General features: G+C 36.3%; 1 protein-coding gene across 2 annotated transcripts in view; it reads left to right on the top strand.

Moving 5' to 3' along the window:
- VAPA (VAMP associated protein A) overlaps positions 1 to 14,169 on the top strand; it is a 45,774-nt gene extending 31,605 nt beyond the window's left edge. The window contains exons 5-7 of one of the 2 annotated variants that reach the window (XM_047827384.1): positions 5,409 to 5,543; positions 10,081 to 10,254; positions 13,378 to 14,169. In XM_047827384.1, coding sequence (XP_047683340.1) covers positions 5,409 to 5,543; positions 10,081 to 10,254; positions 13,378 to 13,536 — 468 coding nt within the window. In that variant the 3' untranslated portion in view covers positions 13,537 to 14,169. The remainder of the gene's footprint in view (positions 1 to 5,408; positions 5,544 to 10,080; positions 10,255 to 13,377) is intronic. The other variant, XM_047827385.1, reaches the window with a different exon arrangement.
- The last annotated feature ends 5,701 nt before the right edge of the window (positions 14,170 to 19,870 follow it).

Raw genomic sequence — 19,870 nt, 5'->3', positions numbered from 1 at the left:
ATCAAAATTGAGAAGCTATAGTTTAGTATATTAATTTATTTAAGATTGCATAATGATATTTTGTCATTCTTCATTTTATTAGTTACATTTGTAGACAGAAATTTGGCTCATCTAATATTTGGTTATTTATTCAGTGGTATAGAGTTTGCAAAGGCAAGGGAAATTTCCTGTCTTTCTCTTGAGTTCTGGGTTTTCAAAAAATGAGTTGGTCACAAGCGTCCCTCTGATGTGACTACAATCAGTCAGCCTCCCTTCCTCCTTCTTTCCCTCCCTTTTTCCCTCCCTCTTTTCCACATTATTATAAACTCATGTACTTGAACATGTTTGTGTTTCAACTCCTTGCAGTTACTATCAGTATTAATCTCATATGTAGGAGCCTCCTCTTGTTTGTTCCTGAGTCCTTTTACTATAGTTGTCTTTGGGAATTTTTTTTTCTTTTAATTGGAAGTTTTTATTTAAATTTACTAAGTTAACATATATGGTAAAACTGGTTTTAGGTGTAGAATTTAGTGATTCATTACTTACATATAAGACCCAGTGCTCATCACAAAAGTGCCTCCTTAATATCCATCACCCAGAGAATTTTCTTGATGTCTAGTATGGCAAGATATTTCCAGGCCCAGACCTGGAATCATTCCCTTCTTTCACAAGCTCTGAAACTTTTCAGTGGGAGATGGTATTTGAAGACCACAGTCTGGGCACTGGGGTAAAACAATGATTTTTAGTTTTGTCAGACTTTGTGTAAGACCATTCTTTTGGCCAAGATTAGAATGGGAACCTGATTGTCATTTGAAGACACTTCTTTAGATGGTAAAAGTTTAATGTTAAAATCATGTTAGCAGCACATAGGATGATGTGTCTCCTTTTATTTCTTATGGTAGTGATTGGATCTTATGATTGGGATATGTTTTTGGAGATGTAGGATAACTTAAAATGTGCAAAATCCAACCCTGACCCTGGGTACCCAGCAGGTATCCAGTGAATCACGTAAGTTGCAGTTGTCATGTATGGACTCTGTTGGCTTGCTAGCCTTGCTGTCATGATTCCTTGATGGGTATTTTTTTTTTTAATTTTCTTCACATTTATTTAGTTTTTTTTTTTTTCAACGTTTTATTTATTTTTTGGGGACAGAGAGAGACAGAGCATGAACGGGGGAGGGGCAGAGAAAGAGGGAGACACAGAATCGGAAACAGGCTCCAGGCTCTGAGCCATCAGCCCAGAGCCTGACGCGGGGCTCGAACTCACGGACCGCGAGATCGTGACCTGGCTGAAGTTGGACGCTTAACCGACTGCGCCACCCAGGCGCCCCGATTTACTTTTTTGAGAGAGAGAGATAGAGAGAGAGAGAGACTGAGCACAAGTAGAGTAGGGACAGAGAGAGAGAGGGAGACACAGAATCTGAAGCAGGCTCCAGGCTCTGAGCTGTCAGTGCAGAGCCTGACACAGAGCTTGAACTCACAGACTGAGATCATGACCTGAGCCAAAGTCGATACTTAACCGACTGAGCCACCCAGGAGCCCCTGATGGGGATTTTTAAGTGTTCGGAATTCACCTTTCCAGTTTTGCACATAAAATGAGACTTTTAATATTTCAATATATCAGTATTTCAAATTTATACACTTCAAATGTATACAAAAATTGCATCTATACTATCTAGAGGTGGCCTTAATTGAGTAATGTGCTTGTTTTAAAAAGATGGACTGAAACACAGTTGTTTTATGAGGCAGTATTTCCCAAAGTGTATTGGGTTGAAAGGGTTATGTGGTCCAGTGAATTTGGAAAAATACTACAAGTACTATGTCTCCCAATAAACACATTGCACATATGCATATTAATGGTCCTGAATAAAGGAAATATGTTAATCCAAAATTTGTTTTTTAATGTAATGTAATTCTCATAAATAACGATGTTCTGCAAAATACGCTTTGGAGAAGCACTGATTATTACTGCTTAAATGCATTCTTGTAGTGCTACTAATCTGCAGATGCTACAAGAAATCTTCATTATTGAGAAGGACAACCTGAGAAGCACACCCCCAAGTTCTTTCAGAGTGGTTAGGTGACTTTCTGTCAACTCACCTGTTTAATACTGCTTCTCATCTTTTGTAGAAAATAAGAAGCCTCAAAGTAACCAAATCTGGTATATAGTTTTTGCTTATTTATTATAACTTTATGTATAAAGTTTTTGTTTATTATAACAACTATAATATGTAATATTTAACAATTGAGAAAATCTTATATATGTAAATATATATTTATAAATATATATAGATAATATATAAATACATATAAAACACCCTTTTTTTATAGTACTTTATTCATGTTGATAACTGTGTCTTGCCATTTCCAGGTCAGTATTGTCTATAGATGAAGTTTATAAACCTGTTTAAATACCTTAGTATGTTTGACATACTAGCTTCTTTCTAGCATTATAGATAAAGTTACAAAATTACTTAACACCCTTTTTCTGTATATTTACCTTCAGTTTAACGTGAAGCTTGCTGTTAGGAAATTAGGGCATTCTTCTTCTTCTTATTTTAAATGTTTATTTATTTTGAGAGAGAGAGAATATGTGCCTGTGCGTGCGAGCAAAGGAGAGGCAGAAAGAGAGGGAAAGAGAGAATCCCAAGCAGTGGGGCTCAGTCCTCCAGACCATGAGATCATGACCTGAGCTAAATCAAGAGTCAGTTGCTTAACTGTCTGAGCCCTGGAAATTAGGGCATTATTCAGTGGTGTTATAAGACAAAGTTTGTTAGTTTACTACAAATAAATTGATAAAATGCTATATGAAGCTGAATCCTCACTTTGACAAATTGATTAAAGATGACACTCCCTTATTCAAGGAAAATACATTTAAAAAATGTTATGAGGGGCGTCTGGGTGTCTCAGTCAGTTGAGTGTCTGGCTTCAGCTCATGTCATGATCTCACAGTTCATGTGTTGGAGTCCCACGTCGGGCTCTGTGCTGGCAGCTCGGAGCCTGGAGCCTGCTTCAGATTCTGTGTCTCCCTCTCTCTCTGCCCCTTCCCTGCTTGCACTCTGTTTCTTTGTCTCTCAAAAATAAATAAACGTTAAAAGGTAATGTATATTTTTAAAAGTAGAGTACAAATACATTTTTTAGTTTATAGTTAAGATCACTGTAAATTCCTTGATCATTTGGCCCTTTGTTCTTTTTTAATTTATTAATATGTTATAAAAAGTATGTTAATTTAAGCAGAATTTCAGTTTAGTTTTTAACTAAATTAACTAAGTTGTTGGTGACAACTTCAGGTTTAATATACTTTCTTTAAGGGTGACATATGTACTTTGTATTTAGCCTTATTTACTGGTCAGAGCAGTTGAGATGTATATCCACTTAGTGGTCCCTTACACATTTAAAGCGTTGATCATTGGCATTTTTGATCTTTAGTAGTCAACTCAGAAGAATTTGGTTAGTATCCACAAAGCAGATAACACAGTAGCTGTCAGAGTTGCTGATGCTGTCTTCTCCAAGTTGCTATCCTGTAGATAGCAGGTTTCAAACTCTGATGTTGAGTCAGTGTATCTTACATTAACCACCCCATCCCACTTTCCCATTGTGCTCCCAGCACCTTACCCATCTTGCTCCCAAAAGGAGTAGATGGGCATTTAATTACATTATGTAAGTGAACCTTACCTGTTTGAGGATCTGGATCTTTTAGGTTTGCTGTTAGTTTTAAGGCATTTACATGTTCTAAGAATAGTGGAAAAGGAAGTGTTACTATTTTGTTGATTTCTTTAGGTTTGTAGGACCTTGATACTGAATATATAAAAAAAAAGACTGAAGTTCTGTGGTAAGAAAGGTACCGGCTTTAGAAGTGTATAGTGCTTGGGTTCTTGTTTTTAAAATTTTTGTAATTTAAAGAAATCATTTCTTGGCAAAACAGTTCTAATTTATTTGAGCCATCATTAGAGTGGGCTTCTTTTTGGGACATAGTTCTTTGATCTGCATCATAGATGGAGTGACCTAGGATTTCAGGAACCTTTTTGTCGTAAATGAAGGTGCTACTAATAATTATTCCAGGACAGCAAGCATTAACTAATACTGTCCTTAAGTGTGCTAAAATTTGTGGTCATCCTAGTTTTAGGGAATGCAGGTCTATTGGATATATTTCAGTAAATTAATGGCAGAAAGTCTTTGAGTTGAGTTGTGTTCAGCACAGGAGCCATTCAGCATGTTCCCTGAGTTGTTGACAGCTGGAGGAGGCAGAGGATACTAAAGTGTTGACTATTTTATATTTTACAAAGTTGGGTTCTTGAATTATTAGCTCTTTTTAGTTATTATCAACTGTGTATTATGAAATCTAGTATTTATTTGGTGGAAGTGTTTTTTTTCATGATTGAATGTGGTTTTAATTAGCTTGTTATTTGTGATGTTTTATCACCTATCTAATTCTTTGTGTTCAGTTAAAAATTATTTTGGTTTATTTTGAGGCCTCCAATTATTCTTGGTGTTTGCCAGATTTCCTAAATGTATTGCATTTCATTTATGCCCTCTATTTAATATATGTTAATGACATATTTTCTAGGAAAAAATATCAGTTTATCTTAATGAAAACTAATGGATTGTCAAGAACAAGGATTTTCTGTGGTCTTCTGTATAAAGATATTTTATGATTAAATATACATTGTTTTGTATTGAGACAAAGAACGGATTGGGGACTGCATTATTAAGTGAGATGGAGTTCTCATAGTCATATACAGTGATCTCTAGATGTCAATAAGTATTATTTATGAGTGTGTTTCAACTTTTTGGTATCATATTATTTTCATCTATATTAAAGGAATTTGAGAAAATGGGAATAAAACTATGGAGATACTGGTAAACTGGAATGTTAGGTGCATCCTTAAGTTTGTTTATTGGTCCTGGGAAGGGTGTGTGTGTGTGTGTGTGTGGGTGTGTGGGTGGGTGTTGAGTACAGGACAAGTTTATAAAATAAATTTTTTGAACCTCAAGGGGAAAAATTCATTTAATTTAAAATTGTTCAGGCTGAGTGTCACCAAAGGTAAGAAAATATCAAGTGCTTGTTTTTCAAATATTGACAAGGATTGATTGGCAATGAAAATTAAGAGTGCAAAATTAGAAGGTATTCATTTTAGGACAACATGAGGCGATCATAAATTGAATAAGGATTATACATTTAATTAGTATAATGCAAATTGATCTTAGGTAATTTTATTTGGGAAATAATATAAAAAGCTAGTTCAGAAACTTTTGTATTTTTTGCTTTAACATAGTTATTATTAGTGTTCTATCTTAATGCATAATATATTTTTATAGAATAAAATGTGAATGTTTTAGAGCCTAATGATTTCTCTGTTAGTCATTCCCAGTACCATGCAGGAGAAGTCAGTTTGTGAATCTGAGAATATGTTTCCCATGCTACCTCAGGGTATAACTCCACCAGGGACTGCTCCGGCTGTCGCTTCAATGAGCAGCATCAACAACACAGTTCCAACACCTGCCAGTTATAATACGAAGAATGACCCCAGGGGACTCAGTGTGTTCAAACAGGAGAAGCAGAAGGTTTGTTTTAGGGAGCTAACAGCTATAGGAGTCTGCTAGTGTTACTGGTTACGTTAATGTAGTTACCTAGCACGTATATGGTATTGAGTGTATTATGTGAAGCAGATAGAATTGACATTTTAGCCATGTTTAAAAATACAATAGAACCACAAATTGCTTGAAAATCATGCACCGAAACTATTCTCTGTTCTAAAAAAGCAAATTGAATACTTAATAAAATCTCAGTAGTGAGCAGGACAAATGGAAGTTGAACATTATTATGAAGTTGGTATAATTTTTTCTTTCATTGAGATTTGGGGCTCATTCTCTAAAAAAGGAGTTAGGAGTTTATTTGAATAGATGAGCAGTAAAGGTAGGAGCTGGCAAATGTTGCTATCCAGGCAAGTATTTTGTCATATATATTTTTAAAAAAGATAAATAAAATTACTATTTTATATTTTGTTATCAAACACGAATAATGGTAACCCCTCTTTAACTGTTATTGTTAGTTATTTACAGTACCCATGGTAGGAGGATTTGTGGTTAAACCCTAAATATCTTAGGTCATAGTTGAACGTGTGTGTTTGTATGTGTGTGTGTGTGCAGTTAACATTCACTCAAGTAAGATGACAGCACATCAATAAGATAAATGGTGACTTTGGGTGATGCAATGGTTGCTATATGATTCTCTTTACCGTTGTTTGCTTGCTAGAAACTTCAGGAACCCCATAGTTTGAACAGGTTGGTTATACTTTGATTTGGCTTTGCAGAGAATATGTATACTAAGGCTTAAAAATTTGATCCTTTATCTAAATGTCTAATACTTTATTGATTTTGTGATTTTAGTTACTTATTTCTGGGAATCATGATTCTACAGAAATAGTAAATTGTTTTTTTAGAGTGAAAATAAGTCTTCAGTAACCTTGTTATTCAAATACTCTCTCTTCCCAGGTTAAGGCCTTAATTATGCCTCTGACAGTTTTATGCCATAGCTGTTAATGTTAGTCTTTTAATTCCCTTTGCGTACATTTATACCCCTTAACTGCTAATACTCACAAGAACGTAACCCTGTAGTTAAATTCTTTAGCTCCTTTGTCCTTCTCAGGGCTTCACTTGCAAACACCTGTTTTGCCTTCTATTTTACTTTTCCCCTTCTGTTTCCAATCCCTTGCTCTCTTTTTCTGATTACCATTAACAGGAATAATTTAAAATATTAGAATTGAAATTCTGAAGGTTGTTAAAAAGGAATACGGAAGTGAATTCTATAATACATGGATGGAAAGGGATTAATGCAGAGAGGCTCAATAATCTAAAATAGTGGAAAATGTACAAGATATGGCATAGTTTCTTGTCTTACTTGATACCATGGCCTTGACCTTCCCATTTATTCTAGTTTGCAGTGTTAAATATAATGTTCATATACTGTTACTATTCATCAAGTTTCCTAAGAGTCAGAGCATGTTGAATCCTTCTAGTGTGCTTGTTTCATGGTTCTCAGAGCAACCAGTCTCCTCTTTCTGGACCAGTTTCTGAAGCAACTCTCAAGGAATGAGCTGTTTTCCTGGAGCCAAACCTCACTAATGGAGCTCCTGAATGGAAGTATATACTTAAAGTCCCAGCAGCCTTAGTGTTCCCATCAGGCTCTTCAGATGGTTGCTACATGAATGACTCAGCCCCCTGCCCAACTCCCTGTCTTTTTTTTTTTTTTTTTTTTAACTCCCAATTAAGTTAGGTTATATATGCTTATACTTTAAATATACACAAATAAATTAGATTTCATTGCATCTGCTACGTATGTTGACTGGTTTGTAGGGGGCCTAAATAATAGTATCTGGTGGCAGTGTACTCCAAGTAACTTGTTTTATGTCTTGATTCACTGTTGAAAATGTGTTTAAGCTTCACTGTATCCTTTGTGTTGTATATGTTTATGCTCCACAAATTGGTTATGACATTTTCCTTTTGTTATAAAAGCAGTATAATATTAAGAAAAATTTCAGTGAAAAAGAAAAATCAAATTCTACCAACCATGAGAGATATTTGTTGACATGTTATTTAAAATGCTGGAGAGAGGGAAGCTACCCATCAAATGTGTAACAAGAGTGAGATGTTTATTTATTTATTATTTTTTGAGAGAGTGTGCACACATGTACACACAAGCCGGGGAGGGGCAGAGGGAAAGAGAGAATATCAAGCCGGCCCCACACTGAGCATGGAGCTCCATGGGCTCCATTTCATGACCTTGAGATAGTGACCTGAGCTGAACTCAAGAGTTGGAGGCTTAACTGACTGAACCACCCAGGCATCCTAAGTAATTTTAGTTAGGCACAGAATAGAGTAATTAATTTCACCATGTCATTTAAAATGATAAAACATATACATATAAATGGATAACGATAAAAATGTTACAGTGCATGCTGGTTTTATAAAATGTGCATATGAGAAAATATTGGAAGATACTATTTGAATTTTTTTTTTTTTAACATTTATTTATTTTTGAGAGACAGACAGAGCACGAGCAGGGGAGGGGCAGAGAGAGAGAGAGGGAGACACAGAATCCGAAGCAGGCTGCAGGCTCTGAGCAAGCTGTCAGCACAGAACCTGATGTGGGGCTCAAACCCATGAACTGTGAGGTCATGACCTGAGCCGAAGTCGGATCCTCAACTGACTGAGCCACCCAGGCGCCCCTGGAAGATACTATTTAAATAATAGTTGGGCTGAGTTGATGAGATTGGTAGTTTCCTCTCCTTCCCTGTCATAATTCTAAATTTTCTGGAATTTAAAGAATTTATTTAAAAATAAAAAAGCCAGTTGTGAAGATTTTGAGGATTCTACATTTTAATTTTTTTTCTCTTATTGGCCTCATGTATCTCCTCTTAATTTTTAGTCAACATTCTGGTATGAGTCTATTTTTTTCCAAATTCTTAGAACCTGAGGATTCTTTAGTTGCCATAGTATTGACTGTTGGTTTCATCTTTATAGAGGAAGGCAGTGAACTGCCCTTATTTTCAGAATTTGGACTTGTTCTAGGTTGGAATTGGAGCATACTTGAAAAGTCATTTTGAAATGAATTCTAATTACTGTTAAGGGAAAGAGTAAGAAGATTGGTGGAGAGAAGATAGATCTGATACAGATTTTTAATAATAGAGAGGGACAAGGGAGGATAGGGTGAAGAACAAGAAAGCTAGCAAGAGAAAAACTCAGAGGAGGAAATTGGAAGTAGGCTTCTTAGAAACCCATCACAGCCTGAGAAGCTTCTGAAGGAAAATATAAAACTCTTGAGTGTTGACAGGTCAGATAATGTGGTGTTGTACATTGGAACCTCATTATAACCTTATTAATTTTTAATGGATTTAGGGATAGTGATCAAATCACATTCCCTTCATAAGTAATACTAGTTTTACCCCTTGAACAAACAACTATTTACATTTAATATAAATTTGGAACCTGGGATGGTGTGATAGATGTATAACCTATAATTAAATCTTAGGACTGTGGAATGCCATAAACTTGAAGTGTTTTTTTAGAGCTTATATCTGAATAAAACAATTTTTAAAATCTAACATGTTAAATTTCTAGCAAGTAAAATTTTAGTTAAAGAGATGATTCATTGCACTAATAACTGTTAAGATGTGTGTGTGATGGTATACATGACATAAGGGCAAAGGATATTGAGGCACGTTAGACCACAGGCTCAGGAACGCTTACTTAATTAGGCACTGCCCTAGATGTTTACCTGTATTGGGTAAGCTGGTAAGAATGACAATTTTGGGGCTCACAGTTTTAAAGCTGTCTGAGTGCTATGGTGATTCCATATTAAGTTTCATGAGTTAAAGCAAACAGTGTTCAAAATGATTTGAAAGAATCATTTACGTTTAACTCCCCTTCTCTTTTTTTCCCCATGATATGTTTGTGTTCATTATCTCCACTCTAGTGTTTATATTCTTCAGTTATTTTTCCCATTAATAGAAGTTAGGTTTTCTTTTAAATGTTTTTCTTAGGTAGTCTCCTAATTTTATTGGAATTATTACGATAATGTCCCCCCCCCCCCCCCGAATCTCATTTGAATTGCAGAATCAGAGCACTAAAAATGACCTTCATATTTGGATTTTGGTTGGCGTCAGTCAGCATACTTTCATTGAATAACCACTCTTGGCCAAAGTGCTGGGTTTAGGGGTAAATGCAAAGAGAAATGATTCTTGCTCTCCTAGCCTTTGAAGTGTTGTAGGAAAGAACATCAAAAATACATTATTATAATATATGATAAGTGCTATGGTAGAGGTAAGTGCAGAGGGTTTGGGGACTAGAGGAGGGAGTGGGCTGCTTATTTTGACTTCTCTAACTGCCGACCTTTATTGATTTAGTCCTTCTAAAAATTGTTCACAGATGACTGTAATGTTTGGAATTAAAAAAAAATTTGTATTAATGGAATCACAACCTCAAAAATTTGCATTTAAATAATTTTTTTGAAAAAGTGTGGAGTTTCAACTTGTATTTATTTGTTTAAAATCTCTAAGGAGATTTGGTTAGTTAAAAAAGTCCCACTGTCTTTGTAATACAGAATGATCTGGAACCCAGCAAAACTGTTCCACTGAATGCCTCTAAACAAGATGGACCCATGCCAAAACCGCATAGTGTTTCACTCAATGATACTGAAACAAGGAAACTCATGGAAGAATGTAAAAGACTTCAGGGAGAAATGATGAAACTATCAGAAGAAAATCGACACCTGAGAGTAAGTTGCTTTTTGAAAATAAGTTGGGTTAAATGAAGGCATAGGATATGTGAATATTATTAGGCCATTTTATCTGTCCGTTTTTAAACTTATCCTTGGTCAGTTCTTTTTTTCCAATTTGATTATGTCCTTGCTTCCTACTCTGGCCTCTTTTACAGTTTTACCATGGCTTCTCATTGCCTGCAGGTTCCTTCCCTACTAGATGTCTTAGTTATTTGTGATCTGGCCTGTGGCATTAAGCTTCCTCTCTTGTTAGTAACTTCCTTCACATATGCCCTAGTCATGTGAAGCGCCTGAAATGGTGCTGCCCCACAAAGTAGGGACATAGGAGGCTGTTCAGCACTTGAAATGGGGTTTGAATTGACACACGTTGGGAGTGTAAAATACTCCTTGATTTATTCGACTTAGTACAGAAAAGTAAAATAGATCTTTTTTATATTGTTATTTATTGAAATAGTATTTTGGTTATATGGGATTGAATAAAATGGAGTATATTGGATTGAATTTTGGTTCTGTTGGATTGCATTTTATTACTAAAATTCATTTAACCATTTTCTTTTTACCTTTTCAATGTGTTGTTAGAAAATGTAAAAGTATGTAAGTGGCTCACATTTGAAGCTCAGATTATGTTTGTATTGGACAGCGTTGGACTAGAGTATCCTGAAGAAGCCTCTCTGATTATGATTTCTTTTTTGCTTTCTCAAATTTTTCCTTCTGACTGGAATGCCCTGAAATCCTGTTCTGCCCTGACCAGCATTTTCATACACGTGCTCTTGTCTTTTGGTACTCGGTTCTTGTCATCTTTTCAGTATAACCTTTTCTAGGACTTTCTTCCCCTTAGAAGACAAGAAACACGGTTTTGGAATGCTGTCTCCTTTGTTTCCGTGAAGACTCTGTCAAGTTACTGTTCCTGTTTGTCGGAGGTCTTTCTCCCTCTAGTGGGCGGTAGTGCTTTTGGGGGCAAGGACTGTACTCATTCATCTTTGCATTCATAGAACATGCATACAGTAGTCATTCGTATATATGAATAAATGGATGAACTGGTGAATGAGGACTAATTTGAATATGTGTGGAGTGTATTAATAATACGCCTTTGAAAAATAATTACTTATTTCAAGACCTGAATACTTTTAAATTACCTTTTTAGGCTTTGAAGCTTTTTGTATCAAAAGTAGATGATACAAAAATGTATAGAAGTAATAAGCTAAATGAAGGGACTTAATCTACATTTGATTATTCCATCTGTTAGATGTATATAGAACTATATGTACTCTGGATCAGAAGCACTGTATCTTGAATTGATCTGTGCTGAAATAATTGTCTATCTCTTCCTGTTTCACAGTACCTCTCAGGGGCCCCCAGCACCTCTCTGGATAGTGGAAAGATTATCTTCATTTCACACCTAGATCTACACACCATAGATTTTTAAGGATGCTGTTTTCGTTACCTTTATTTTATCTGCCATGACTTCCGTGGCACAGTTCTCTTCTTTGATGAAAGATGTGCTCCTTAGCATACTCAGTACATTTGTTCCTCTTTTTGCGGGAGGGGAGAAGTGGAAATAGTAAGTATAGCATAAGTAGGGCAGGGCTGGAAAATAGGAAGAGTGGACAGGGAGAGAGGTGAGTGAGATTTGGGTGCTGGTCTCTCTTTATAGGCTGATGTTCTGTAGGAGATGTTACTTGAAAAAGCATTCTGCTGTTTAAAAGGTGAAACAAAAGAACTTGAAGACCATTGGCTTATAGAGTCAGTTACAGGCCCGTTAACATTTCATACATAAGGCCCATGATAATTTGTTGGCAGATTAACTTTCTTGAACATGTCTGATGACTGTTCCTTTTTATCTCTCTAGGCCTATGGTTCTTAATCCAGGCTGTGCATCTGAATCTCTTAGCGCTTTTTAAAAATACTATGTCTAGGCCCTCCCCAGACCTAGGAAATCAGAATCACTAGGAGGATTCTCTAAAGTTCATGCCAGGTTTGAGAATCATTGTTCTCTTCACACAGGACTAATGAACATAAGACTAAAAAAAAATCCCACAAACCCTCAAAGAATCTACTAATTGCCCGTAAAACAGTATATGAGCTGAGGTGGGACTCTTTTACTTGGTATTAGTAAGCATACTAGAGGAATCAATGTGAGAAAAGAAAAATCAGCTTGCACTAAGGAAGTAAAAATCTGCCCTGTCATTCATCTGGCTGGGATGATGGACACAGATAAAGTCAGTTGCCTAGGTAACAGGTATCAGTATTTTTCCCAAGGTCACACTGTGGCCGGTAAAGGGTCCTCCTAACAACTTCCTACTTTGAGTGACTTCTGCTTTCTTACTGAGAAACCTTGTCCCCTAAAATCATACTGTCAGAAAACATTGCTGTGTGAAATCATACCAGTAAGAACCAAGCGACCCACTCTTGTCTAGAGGATCTGAGTCACTTTGACACAGAGAAGCAGCCTTTCTCTCCAGATCTAGGGGCACGGTGTCAAAAGAGGGGGTGGGTTCTATGTACAACATTCCGTAGCTGTTGTAGTTTGTTGTTTCCGAGGAAGCAGGATTTGGTGGTTCCTTTGTAGTCAAGACCCAGTGCTGACACAGGGGGCCTCCTGCTTTGAGTTTATCAAAACACTTGTTACTTAAGTTTTATCCTGAAATTCCCTCTTCCTCCAAATCTTGTAAAATCCTGCCTTTTCTTTTTGGCCAGATAGTCCCTGTGCCTCTGCTGTGTGGATGCCCTGGTTGCAGTGTGTCCATAAACCTGTCACACCACAGCGTTGTTCCTGGTGGTCTTTGGTAACCAGTGTAAAAAACTATGGGCCACCACGGAAATCAGTGCATGCACAGAACTCTTCCTTACTTGTATTAGTACATTTTAGCAGGGTGTTTTTCTTCTGTATAAATATAGCTGTACCTGATTTTTCAGTTTGTTAGGAGTACAATTTTCAGCTCTAGTTTTTAAAATCACCCTAGAAAGTCTTCTTAATGCTGGTTAGTGTGGTTAATCCCTGTTCCCATCCCAGCCACGTGCACACTGATCTGCTTTCTGCCCATAGATTTTTAGTTTGGCAGTTTTACCGTGTGCATACTTGTTTTTAAAACCTCTTTTTGTGCGTATGCTTTTTTCTAGGATGAAGGCTTAAGGCTCAGAAAGGTAGCACATTCGGATAAACCTGGATCCACCTCAGCTGCATCCTTCAGAGATAATGTCGCCAGTCCTCTTCCTTCCCTTCTTGTCGTAATTGCAGCCATTTTCATCGGGTTCTTTCTAGGGAAGTTCATCTTGTAGAGTGAAGCATGCAGAGTGCTATTTCTTTTTTTTTCTCTTGACCAGAAAAAGATTTGTTTACCTACCATTTCACTGGTAGTATGGCCCACGGTGACCATTTTTTTTTTTTTTTTTTTTTTTTTTTTTTTTTTGTGTATACAGCGTCATATAGGCTTTGCCTTTAATGATCTCTTACGGTTAGAAAACACAATAAAACAAACTGTTCGGCTCCTGGACAAATTGTATATTACCAGATCATCACTAGCAGATGTCAGTTGCACATTCAGTCCTTTATGAAATTCATAAATAAAGAATTGTTCTTTCTTTGTGGTTTTAATAAGAGTTCAAGAATTGTTCAGAGTCTTGTAAATGTTATTTTAATAATCCCTTTAAATTTTATCTGTTGCTGTTACCTCTTGAAATATGATTTATTTAGATTGCTAATCCCACTCATTCAGGAAATGCCAAGAGGTATTCTGTGGGGAAATGGTGCCTCTTACAGTGTAAATTTTCTCCTTTACCTTTGCTAATATCATGGCAGAATTTTTCTTATCCCTTGTGAGGCAGTTGTTGACTGAGTTTTTCATCCTTACAATCCTGTCCCATGGTATTTAACATAAAAAAAAATAAAACTGTTAACAGATTCTTGCTCGATAGCTTGTTTGTGTGTCGTGTCATTAGGTGGGGATACCAGGGAGTCCACTGTGTGGTAATTTGAAGTTTATGATGCATAATTTTATCTTGTATTGAAACCCTTTCATATATTACAGTATTTGTAGTTAAAAGTCCTCATTCTGTTAAGGAAAGGAATTGATAACATTTCAAGCTACTTTTGGTATTTTGGAAGATTACAATCAGTTTGTCTTCAAGATAATATAAAATAAGGAAACCCATGAGAATAAAAATACTGTAATTTTAGTCAGTTTATGTGTATGTGCCTTGTGGCTCTGTTGCATTTGATTTATCCCATTCTTAACAGTTTCTTCTAGTGTCTTCTCAAGGAAGACTAATTCTTCGTGGTTCTCGTCAAGTGCTTTTTAACCAGCCTAATAATTACTTTTATTTTAGGACATTTCATAGTAATAGTTAAAAGTAGCTGTTTTTCCTGTCCAATCTGACATCAAGAGGAAATTTCTGTTACGGAAATTTGGAATTACTAAGCAAGCCTTGGGAATTTTCTTTGTGGAAAATGACTTTATCCTTTGCAAATCTACCTGTCAATGTGAAACACATTTTCAGTATAAATATGCATTTTAAGGTATGATGCTTTCATGTACTTAGTCTTACGTATTCATTAATTTCACTTGTGCTAGCATAGAAAACTTTGGAACCAGAGACAGTATATTCGGGTTTTCTACTGAGTGCAGTCTGTCACAAGTGAGTCTTGATTCTTGAAAATATGTGTTAGTTTTGTAAAAGATGCACTTCTTTCTGAAAGGGCAATTGGACTTTGGGACTTGATGTGGTACAATGAAGTATGTTAGGCCCAGGTCTGTGTCTACATTTTATAAACGAGTGAAATGTTCCCTTGAAGTATTTTGGTTGGCCTTTTCATTTCAAGTATGTTTTGAATTTGTCAGGTCACATGTATTGTGTCATTGTGCTCTATGGTATCTTTTAGAAAACCTCTTGCTTGTGTGCAAAAGTTACTAAAAACACAAGTAATGCCTGTCCATCACTAGCATGCTACTACAGGTAATGTTTCCATTGTTGTTCCAACCTTTTATAGTCACTGTAAAATTTCCCTCCCTTTCTGATAACTGGAAAAGCATGCTCACGAAACGTGTTGCATTTTGTCCCATACATGCAGAATCGGTACTTCCATGGCTTAAAGCTCTCTATGTAATCAGCATTATTGGTGATAAGTATCAAGCTTAATATTTCATAGGTATAATTTTTTTAAAAATTTAAGTTCTCAAAAATTTAGCAAAATCCCGTTTTATGGGAATGCTCCTTAGAACTCATTTATTTCAGCCCCTTTGTTTTATAGTCATGGAATCTGAGGCCTTTCTGAGAATCAAGGGAACTTGTCCTGTGTCTCACATGTAGGTAGAGGCAGGCTGGAACTAGAAATCTGCTCTCCTGACTCTAGTGTCTTTTCTGGTAACTTTGCAGAAAGAAATTTGTCCTAATTTGACATGACTGAAATTACAAACATAAGATGCTATTTGATAAACATATGTGAAATTTCCCATCATGAGATTGTATTCCAGGCTTCTGTTGAATAGTCTCATGTATATGTTTGGTTTTAGTGTTTTGGTTAGAAATCCCCCCCCCCCCCCCCCCCCCCCCGGGAATGAATACTGTGAAATAGAATGTATTTTTAGATAGGCATTTTACAGAATGCATTCTGCAAAGGTTGATTCTGGGGTAGATTGTAGTCTGGGCAGCATCTGCAAAATAAAGTATACATGGGCTTTTTAACTGCTTTACATGTCGGGAGATGCTCTCGTTGTATAGAAGACTTAATTTCTACTCTTTTTAATTGCTGTATCAAATGTGATCAGATTATTTTACTACCAACAGTTACTTTGAAAGACTCCAACTGTATTAATTGACTGATAATATATAGATTAAATTGTTTGTCTTCACTCCTTACATGTTTAGAAATTTTTGCTTTGTCTGCCTGCTTACTTGTGTATGTAAGCATGAGGGAAATCTGTTGCTAATATTGAAATCACAATCAAAGTAACTAAGGCCTTAAGTTCATATGTGACGCTAAATGCACTACCTTATTTCATTCTTTCTATAACTAATGTACCTTAACTCTGCCCGTTCTTGTATTTACAAGAAACATATTTAAGAATTGTATTCTGAGTGTGTGGTTTGTTACCTCTAAAAAAAAAAGCGATGACACTTGGAAAAAAAGTATGTGTTAATTTCAAAAAAAAAAAAAAGGGGCGCCTGGGTGGCGCAGTCGGTTAAGCGTCCGACTTCAGCCAGGTCACGATCTCGCGGTCCGTGAGTTCGAGCCCCGCGTCAGGCTCTGGGCTGATGGCTCGGAGCCTGGAGCCTGTTTCCGATTCTGTGTCTCCCTCTCTCTCTGCCCCTCCCCCGTTCATGCTCTGTCTCTCTCTGTCCCAAAAATAAATAAAAAACGTTGAAAAAAAATTTAAAAAAAAATTTTTTTTTCAAAAAAAAAAATGGTCAAACAAAGTATTTTTACTTTCTCCTTCAAGTATCTTAACTAAGAAGTTCTCTTAAAACTGATACTATCTGCTTTGGGGATTTCTTTTGGATTTTAATCATTCAAAATACACCACATTGAAAACCAGGTTTTATCAAGATAAACACAAAGTTCTTACCAGGGTACTTTGAAAACATTCAAGTGATGATTTTCCTAGAGCTTTGCACATTCCTGTTCACTGACTTTGGTGTGTGCATAGATTTTTAAAAATTAACCTTTATGAGAGGGAAAGATCAATGTTTACCGTGTGGAAAAACAACCAAGAAGGTAAATGATCTTTATTTTCTAGCTTTCAAAAGAACTCAAACTATTGCGTGAATAAATAAACTGTTTAAAGACGGGGTGAAGTGTCATTTTCCTTTCCAAGAAACAAAAGAAAAAAAAAAGGAATTTGATTTCAACAGATTATGATGGTTTGTATGTGTACGTTCTGTTACATAGTAATAGTCGGTCTCTCACTGGCACTTGAGTTCTGATGGCATATCGTCTTTTGCTTAGTGACCTAGAGGTAAAGTACTTTTTAGTGGGAAGTGGGAACAGCTGGGTTTTTCAGTTCTATGTTTGATAGCCCTCTGTTATTAGAAGCCATGCTCCTGGAGAGTTCTGTGCAGGAACAGTGGCCTCTTGGGATTGCTCAGCTTGATGGAGGTTGGTGTGAAGAAGTTTGAACATCTATCCTTAAAAAAAGGAAATTTTATCTTCCTACGTTTCTGACTATAGAAATAATATATTCATTTTAGGGAATTTGGAAAATAAATTGTAAAAAGGTAAAAAGTCATGGCAAATCCTGCCATCCAGCAGCATCGATTTGTGTGAACATTTATTTCCCTGTAGTATTAATTAAGCCCTTTAGGCATAATCATCATGCATACAACTTTGTATCCCATACTTTCCCTCAATCATTTCTCTGTAGTGTATTGAAAACCAAGTAGAAGTGATTGAAAAATTGCTTTATGTTTACAATCACGTTCTTGGCCATAAGGTTATGAACATTTTTATGTATGATGGAAAGCTTGATTGGTCAGGTGGGTTCCCTTTAGTAGTTAGGCACATCCTCCTACTTACCTCATTTCTTTTGTTGTAGAACTCTGTTTCTTATTTTCCAGTTCCTTTGTATTAACACCCATCTTGAAAGAAGGTGCAGGGAACTGTTAAGATAACTCTTCATTCTGTTTTTAGCATTGGTATTCAGCTCCACTAGTACATTAACTCATGTGAGAAGCTTAAGAAAATAAAGATACTGATGCTTGAACAGTACGTCCAGTGATAGATAATTGGCCTGGAGTGGTGACCTGGCATGGTCATTTGTTTTTAGCTCTAGTCATTTTAATCTGCAACCAGACAACTGCTTTATATAGGCTTTTAAATGCCAAAGCCAGATACAAATTAAGTTTATGTGAGACTTAAGTCTTACAGTATGGGGAAATTGCATTTTCGGCATTCTTTGTATATTAATCTTAAAAAAGTAAGTTGCAGGAGTCACCTTTAGGTATTGCTTAATTCCAGAGCTATCTGTAAAAGTTAAGATTGTTAACACACAAGCAAATAAATGTTTTGTAGATAAATGGGAGCCATCTGCAAAAGTGAGAAATTTTATGGGATTCACTTTTAATTACCACTTTGCTGACAACCCAAGTGATTATCTTTACTCACCTGAGAAATTTATTTTGCCTGTCAGATATTTCTCAAAGCATGAGATGGTTTTCAAGGTTCCTACAAGTATGTGCCAGGTATTTTATGTCAACTCATTTAATCGTCACTCAGATCCTTATTAGTGTGTTAAAGAAGGGTTATGTAACCAAGGCTGGAGTGGTCCTTTAAGATTTAACCATCATAGCCGTGCCTGGGTGTCTCAGTCGGTTAAGCGCCCCAACTTTGGCTTAGGTCGTGATCTCGTGGTCCGTGGGGTTTGAGCCCCACGTTGGGCTCTGTGCTGACAGGTCAGAGCCTGAAGCCTGCCTTTGGATTCTGTGTCTCCCTCTCTCTCTGCCCCTCCCCTGCTCATGCTCTGTTTCTTTCTCTCAAAAATTAAACATTAGAAAAAAAAAAGTTTAATCATTAAAGTATCTGAATTTTGACATGGTGTAAATTCTTAATACTGTTCTACAAGGAACAAAGGGTGCCAAGTAATACAGATATTACTTGAGGAAAAATACACATTTTTTTGAGGGAGAGAAGTTACACCTAAATTCTAAGAAAGTGTTACGGAGAGTTGAAATTGTAAGTGATTGAAAACTGCTTTACATACCTGAGCAATAAGAATTCCTCATTTTAATACTTTCTTGTTTCAAGGAGTAGAGGTCTGGTAGGAGTTACAGAAAGGTGTTAGTACGGTTTGGCGGGGGGGGGGGGCAAACTTGGTTTTTGTGTGCTACGTTAATCTAAAAGTATATCCTTAAATGTGTAATATGTAGGTAAATATATGAGGGGTGTATCATGCCACTCTAAGCTTAGGGAAATATTTCACTTGAGAAATTCCAACTTGTGAGAAAGCAAAGGAAAGTTTTGTTGCAAAGTATTTCGATGCCTTTTGTTCACTATCAAGCAAGGTTTATAATTTTACTGAAGTAAACTTTAGATTTTCGCTTAAAAGTTTAATGATCATATTTAACGATCATGTTTAATGTATCAGATAAGTGAATTGTCTCCTCAAGGGAGAAATGCTGTTGCATTTTGCGACTCCCATGGAATTTGTCCTTTGGGGAATTTCATTATATATGTTTTAATATATGTAAGAAACCATGATTTCTTAGATTTTACTGCAGTGAGGCAGTGTCTTAATAAGAACTGTAACGTTAATTGGGTAAAGTGGTTCTTTTGTAAGGTAAGTTGTGGGTGGAATGGGAATTTCAGGGGGTTGACTATATTGGAACATATGCCAGAAGTGCAAAAATTTGTGTGTTAATCATGTTTGCATAGCGATGTAGTAAGAGACTGCTCCTGTTACTGAGAACAAGTCTTGTGACATCTTTGCATTTAGTTGAGGTAATAAATGGTATAAATGTTTCCAACAAATGGTGTTTTAAACTACTTAAATGTGTAAATAATCCTTCCCATCCAACTCTTGATCTCTTAACTCCAGGAAAGTACACTGCAGATGCCAATAGATTATGGGATTTTATGTTCATATAATGTGTTCCCCATCTTGTAGTGTGGGGATCGGAGGGG

This window comes from Prionailurus viverrinus, chromosome D3 (assembly GCF_022837055.1).
Source record: "Prionailurus viverrinus isolate Anna chromosome D3, UM_Priviv_1.0, whole genome shotgun sequence".
Lineage (NCBI taxonomy): Eukaryota > Metazoa > Chordata > Mammalia > Carnivora > Felidae > Prionailurus > Prionailurus viverrinus.
This window is presented reverse-complemented; position numbering and strand designations above follow the sequence as displayed.